The sequence below is a fragment of the Simochromis diagramma genome, unplaced genomic scaffold (genome assembly GCF_900408965.1).
Source record: "Simochromis diagramma unplaced genomic scaffold, fSimDia1.1 OVJJ01000304.1, whole genome shotgun sequence".
Lineage (NCBI taxonomy): Eukaryota > Metazoa > Chordata > Actinopteri > Cichliformes > Cichlidae > Simochromis > Simochromis diagramma.
This window is the reverse complement of record NW_024387030.1, coordinates 12,123,117-12,130,306: the sequence shown is the minus strand read 5'-3', so window position 1 is coordinate 12,130,306 and position 7,190 is coordinate 12,123,117. Positions and strand designations below refer to the sequence as shown.

Sequence of the window (7,190 nt, the reverse complement as noted above, 5' to 3'; positions counted from 1 at the left end):
TAACTCGAAATTTCTAAACATAACGTGAAATTACAAGAAACTTCTCAAAATTTTAAATTAATAACTTGAAATTTCGAGTTAGCTCTGCCAATCAGTAATGAGGTCACTTTCTTGTTACCCGGAAGCATATGGCGCAGAGTAACGCGCACTCAAAACCGGATCGCAACAAATTGGCGATTTCGCGAGTACGTTTGCTGATAGTAACGCCATGTGATTCAGCTAATAACACAAGGATTTCACCATTTTTGAAGTCACGCTGAAAATACTCTGCAATCTGTGCATTCATGACTGGATGTAATGCCGGTAGCTTAGCTGTAGCATTTGTACCTGAGGGCTTCAGCTTCCGGGTAACAAGGAAATGACGGCATTCACGTAGATTACTGATTGGCACTGCTAACTCGAAATTTCAACTTATTAACTCAAAATTTCGAGAAAATAACTCAAAATTTCAAGTTATGGATCCTTTTTTTTTTTTTTTTTTTTTTAAGTGGCGGAAATGGGCTTCCATAGATTTTCATTTCCCTTGCATGCCACACTTAAATACGAACTGAAATTAATCACAACTGTAAAAGACGTCTCTAGGTTACATTTTCCACCTATTTGTAAGCAGCTCCAGTTTGAGAACCACTGGCATCAGTGAAAGAAGAGGACACAATCACGAAAACAACAACCTTTAATACCTGGTGTCACAGTGTTAGTGGAACTGTAGATATATTAAGATGCCAATTCTAAAGTTGTACAGAATGGATTTAATGCAATTTTACAATGGTCATAGCTTTGTTATCATTTAACCTTTAATTACTCAGTGAACTAGAGACATTGTTTTCTCATAGTCCTGTGTATGCAAAGCAGTTTCTTTGAAAATAACCCACCTACGGGAGTGACCGATAATTGTAACTCATTGTAATTAATATACGACCAATAAAGGGGCGAAAAATCCCTCTATATAAACGGATAATACAAATACACAAACTGATGTAACAAGTGTACAAAACATAAAATATATCAAAAAAGAAAAAAGTAACAGACACATGAAGGCCATCTACTAATTATAGGAAGGCTGACCAACATATTTTATGGCTGAACATCAAAGTGCATTTTCTAAACAAAAGAAGAAAAAAAAAAAAAATAAAAACCAAAACAGGATGACGACTTTATCAGTGCCACCATATGAAAGCTCTTTAGAGGCTACAATATTATATTTACCATGTAGAAGTCAAAGAAAACTCATGCAGCTTTATCTCTTGACACAACAAGTTATAAAATATAGACTGCTGCTCGTAACCAAACTTGATCTGATAGTTACAAAGTTGATTTTGAGCCTTTGTAAAATACTCTTTCCATTCAGGGCCCCAAGTAATGAGAAGCAAGCCCTTACTCAGGTCATCCTATTCTCCAGCACCTGTGCTGATGAATCATCTGCATGAAGTGGTTGTACTCTGTAGGCCTTTATGTCGAGCCCTGAAAAAACAAGTAATTATGCTGCCCTTATGTTTGTTGCATAATACAGTATCTACCTGTTTATTAATGCCAGCAGACATTGGTAAAGAAGAATGTTGAGTTTGAAAAAGAAAAGAAGCAAAGTGTCCATGATTTGTTACTTTGTGCCTTTCAAGAATTTGATGGACTTTTAGTTTTTGGACTTAAATGTTTACTAGTGGTATCAGCCCCCTCCCGCTGTTCCTCAAACTGTTAAAACCCCTAAAAAACAAATTTAACAAACCAAACAAACATTTGTGATCATCTGCATCGACTTTTCCATAGAGTTCATTTTAGCTGCTAAACTCTTCCAGTAAAACACAGCAGGCACCATATCACGCACGTCACAGATCATAGCAAGAAGAAGTAAAACCATAAAATCCATATTATACAGTGCAGCGCTTACATAAAGAAGCAATCATTTCAACCCTGTAAAAACTGTTAATACATTACAAAGACGTGATCAAAATGCACACACAGCTCAGCTTCCTTTTGCCTTCTGGGAAATCTGCTTGGCACGATTGTCATTAAAACAATGAGAGTTTCAGCAATTTAAATGATTTGCAGCGAAGAAATGTTGCTTTGAAAGGTAGAAAATTTAACCGAATTCAGTGTCAAATGATCATGCTCCTACAGAAGGCAAGGCCAATGAAAGCAACCCAAGCTACAGGTAACGCATTCAAACCTGAAGGCTACTAATAATAACAATGTTTTTTCTAAAATTTTATATAAGAGTTAAAAACAGGTGAAAACTGGTGGGAGGTGCAGGTGATCAGCTACTGTTTAGCTTATACAGTATTAGCTACTCTTGTTAACCCCTTTATTGGCAACTGTAGCCACACTTTTAATGAAATGCTACATGAACACTGATGAATTGCACCAGAAGGGAAGCGAGAAACCGAATGGCTTATTAAAACACTGGAATGGCTATGACAGGTTGGCACAGTGGTTAGCACTGTCGCCTCAAAGCTCGAACCTGATGTTCAACTCTGGTCTTTTCTGTGTGGAGTTCACATGTTTTTCCTTCTGCGCCTGTGTGGCTTTTCTTCAGGTGCTCTGGTTTCCTGCCACACTCCGAAGACATGCAGGTGCTATGAGAGTATAAATTAAATGTCTCCATTTTAAACTGAAAGGTTTCTACTTTTTTCCTAAACTGACTTACAGTTTTGGTAAAGAAACAAACAAAAAAAAAAGCACAATCTCTTTCAATTGCAGGCTTTACGTGTTGGGACATAATAAAAGAAAATCAGTTGGTCTTTAGAAGGTCTTAAATTGGGTAAATACCACCTCAGATGATTAACAAAACATGATGTGTCACACTGCTTCAATATTTATTTAACAAAAACTGAGATAAAATGCAGAAACCGTGGGTGAAAAACTTCAGTGCAGACTTACTGCTTCCATAGGAAATAAGAGGGGACAATAGCAGCCAGATGCTGCTAATCAAATGCACTTGTTTAACTGATCATGTGCTAGTGTGACCAGCTCTATAAAAGCAGGCGTCGGTTTGCTGGTCTGGAGCACTCAGGTGGCTTTTAATGAGGGAAGACCTCGGCAATGATCTTAAAGAGCGACCGCTGCTGCCCATCAATCGTGGAAGGCCTTCTCCAAACTATTTTACAGTGAAAGATTTTTTCACATCCATCCAATCATTCTCTTCTACTCTCTTCTATCCTTACTGGGGTTGTGGGGGGCTGGAGAATATCCCAGCTATCATAGGGTGAGAGGCGGGGTACACACTGGATAGGTCGTCAGTCTGTCGGAGGGCTAACGCAGAGAGACAGACAACCACTACTCACATTAACACCTATGGGCAATTTAGACTCACCAGTTAACCTAACTCCTCTAACTGCAGGTCTTTGGACTGTGGGAGGAAGCTGGAGTACTCGGAGAGAACCCACGCAGACACGGGGAAAACATGCAAACTCCCCAGAGAAAGGGAGATGGTTAAGGCTAGATGGTGGAGTCGAACTCAGCACCTTCTTGCTGTTAGGCAACCGCTGTGAGGAACCAACTACTGTGCTAACTGCAAAAACCAATTAACTACATCTCAAGACTCTCCAGGCCTCAGTTAGGATATTAAATGTTAAAGATGACAGTACAATTAGAAAAAAAAGAGAAAAACAAACAAGTATGGCTTGTTTGGCAGTGTTACCAGGACAACGTCTCTTCTCTCTATAAAGGACTCCTTAGGTTTGCAAAGCTGAATCTGAACAACTTGCAAGGCTTCTGGAACAACATCCTTTGGATAGATGAGACCAAAGTGGAGACCTTAGGCTATAAAGCCTAATGCCACTTATGCTGTGTTTGGTTTTCACCAAGTCAACACAGACCCCTCAGACCAACTATCAAGCACGGTGATAGAGGGGTGATGATTGGGGCTTGATTTCGAGCCACAGGACAACTTGCAATCTTTGAGTTGACCATGCACTCATCTGTAAGCCAAAGTACTCTAGAGTTAAATGTGAGAACACCTGTCCATAGCTGACCAGGACAATTATCCAAAACACACCAGCAAATCTACAACAGAATGGCTGAAAAGAGGGGGGGAAAAAGGGTGGGGTGGGACGGCAAATCAAGGTGTTGCAATGACACAGTCAAAATCCAGACATCAACCCAACTGAAATACCGTGATGAGACATTAAGAGAGCTGTGCATAGATAATTGCACAAAAACCTAAATGAATTGAAGCAACACTGAAAAATAAGCATGCCAATATTCCTCCACTGGACCCAGAGGACCAAATATTTTCTTTTATTATGTCCTGGTCTGAAAAACCTCCGAACTGACAGTTGGCGTACCGTGATTATAACCAGGTAAGATTGTTTTTGTAAAAAGGTAATTTCATTTTTCTGAAGACTGCAAAGAAGTTGCAGTCTTCAGAAAGACTGCAACTTCTTTCTGAAGACTGCAACTTCAGGTTTCCAGAGAAGACAAATTTCTTCTCTGGAAACCTTAAAACTAGCCTAAAGACAAAAAAACCAAAACAAAAAAACCCAATGCACTGTATATAATGATCATAAAATGGATATTTTCCAGATGATTCCCTGATTAAATTAAAGCGACGATATGCTGACATTCTGCAGCTCTCATTACACAATACTTCCATACAATTAATCATGGCCAATCAATAACCTTATCATTACGGTAATGCACAAACTTGCATAGATAAAGTGATATAGTATAGAGCAGCTTGATATTCATGTGCCCAAAGAGTTAACATGCTTTTTAAATTTATTCTATAGGCTTTTCTGACATTCCTGCAAGGAATAGCTGCTTTTTGTTGGAGGTCTAACTACCAACAAAACAAAACAGACACTCGGACCACTAACATATGCAAGTTTGCAGTTTGAGCCAGCGGGTATTTGTTAAGACTCAAAAAGTGGGAGATCTGAGTTGATCTTGAGATCATTCACAACCATAGCTGGATTGATCGCTCTCCTGCTTAAAGAGGCTCAGAAAATACAGGGCCTAGATCACAAAGAACACCATTTGAGAACAATTGTTTATATTATATGTAGAGAGAGATATCCTCGGTTTTTTTGTTTTTCTTTTTTTTAACAGTATGGCTATTAACAGAGCGGCATATGAATGACATCATAGAATCGTCTGGATATAAAGGGCTTCACTGACTAGTCCTTAAAACATGCTTTCCCTGGGATCATTTGGATCTGACTTGTTCTTTTAGTGCATGGGGGGCTTGCCTGATTTTCACTACTTTTAATTTAAGGCCATTCATTTCTATTTGGCTAGACTGCCGCCTAGGGACTGAGAAATACAGGAGTGACATCTCTTTTAGTGAATTAAATTAAAACAACTCCACAGCACGTGGATACGAGGTCCTTTGATAGAGTTTAATTTAATGCTAAAGGGGAGTGCCGCTCAATTTGTGACATTTGTGAATTTAATGTAGAATGCAAAGACAGTAAAAGAAAGGTGATAGTTAACCAAAACAAGACGCGATTATCATTTTATCACAGGAAAAACTGTTTTTTTTTTCCTTTTAATGTATTTGAGAGGCAGTCCCCTTTAATATGTTTGCCTAACAGTTGGAAAAACACTGTAAAGTACAACACATAGACACTACTTTGAGCACAGTTCTATTAAAAGCGCAGGATTATAAAACATTGACATCATCAAGAGGACGTGCTATACACTGAGCTGAGAGTGACGCTAGCCTCCCATCTCTACCTCAGTCGCAGACATGACAAAGAAATCATGTTCCGTGTGCAAATCGAGTGAACACCAAACATCCGTGGTGTAACTCTATTATGCTACTGACTGAATCTGTAGAGCTACATCGAGTGTGGTGGTGAGGGAAAAGCTTTTGTTGCGCATAACAAACCGACGAAACAGAGCGATGAAGTAAGAGTTCTTTCTAAGGTGGCTCCTGCATGACATGGTCCATACAAGAATAATAATAAAGAAAAAAAAATCGTTTCTTAATGTTGATTTTTTTTTTTCCCCTCCTTCACTTGCAATTACCCACCAAAGTGCAACAACAAATTAACCCACACCTCAGGAGAGGGGGGGGGGGGGGAGGGGGGGCAGCTGAAGTGGTGCAGTCATCCTCCATGTCCCCAGTCTGGCAACTTCTCACACATTTGGACACAGTAGTCCCTCAACGAGTCTCATGTCCACTAACCTTTGACCCCTGCACCTCTCTCCCTTGAGACAAACATGTAGGGTCGCTTTTCTGCCATGCCTCCCTCATGCAGAGCAATGGATCCCCAAGCGGCTTGGGCTGGTGCAGGTTGAGCCCAAAAAAAAGAAGAAAGCTTTCAAAGCTGGTGGGATGGGAAAAAAATGTAAAAGGGGTGAAAAAGGACAAAAATAGATGGGCCCATCCTTGAAGCGGCTCCCTGTGCCAACTCAGATGGTGTTTTTTAGGTTGGCAATGGGTCATCATCGCCTTTGCTGCACTTGCACTTGCAGCAGAGTACGATGGGAGTGGCCAGGAGGAGGAAGGGAGAGGCAACCAGCAGGAGAAGGCCAAAGCCAGCAAAGATTCCCACAACCTGCAGGGACACAGCAGCGAGACATTAAATAAAACAACAACAACAACAAAAAAACAAAAAAAAACAACAAAAAAACAAAACATTTAAATAAATGCAGCACGCTTTTAAACATACAAGCAGCCATGCATTTAATCTATTAATCCTGCAATTCAAGTAGCGTTAACAGCTTTCAAGGTCATTTCTGAAAGTTTTATTGCTGATTTTCTCTTCAGTATGTGTCATATAAGTTACCGATATTTTTTTTGAGCAACTGTGCATATACTGTTTCCCAAGTGTCCCAAACTATGAGCACGATTTCTGCAGTAACACATGTTCACCAGTGGATGTCACCAAGTGCTTTAAAATGATCTTTTTTTTTTCAACATGTTAAGAATGATCGGTTTTATTCCAGTTTTACACATTAGGCACCACAATCTATATTTTCATAATTGGGCAAGTCCTTCACTTCTTTTCTTTTCTTTTTTTTTTTTACTCAGAGGGAAAAAAAGGATATCAAACAATGGAGATGCCATTTTATATCATTAAAATAAGTTCTATACTGCAGTACATAAAGACAGAAAGCCTTTAGTAAAATGTTCTTACTCCCACAAAAAAATAAAAATCTAAGGACATCATGATTTTGTCACATAGTGAGACTGTACATAGCAAAGTCACACATTCAGTTACATAATTATGTACTTCTCCAATCAAGTG

The 7,190-nt window shown here is 39.3% G+C and overlaps 1 protein-coding gene across 2 annotated transcripts in view; it reads right to left on the bottom strand.

Annotated features, from left to right (window-relative positions):
* Positions 1-655: 655 nt before the first annotated feature.
* The window catches only part of rnf144aa (ring finger protein 144aa), a 30,562-nt gene continuing 24,027 nt past the window's right edge, over positions 656-7,190 (bottom strand). For both annotated transcript variants that reach the window (XM_040041753.1, XM_040041754.1), the window contains exon 8: positions 656-6,497. In XM_040041753.1, coding sequence (XP_039897687.1) covers positions 6,366-6,497 — 132 coding nt within the window. In that variant the 3' untranslated portion in view covers positions 656-6,365. The remainder of the gene's footprint in view (positions 6,498-7,190) is intronic.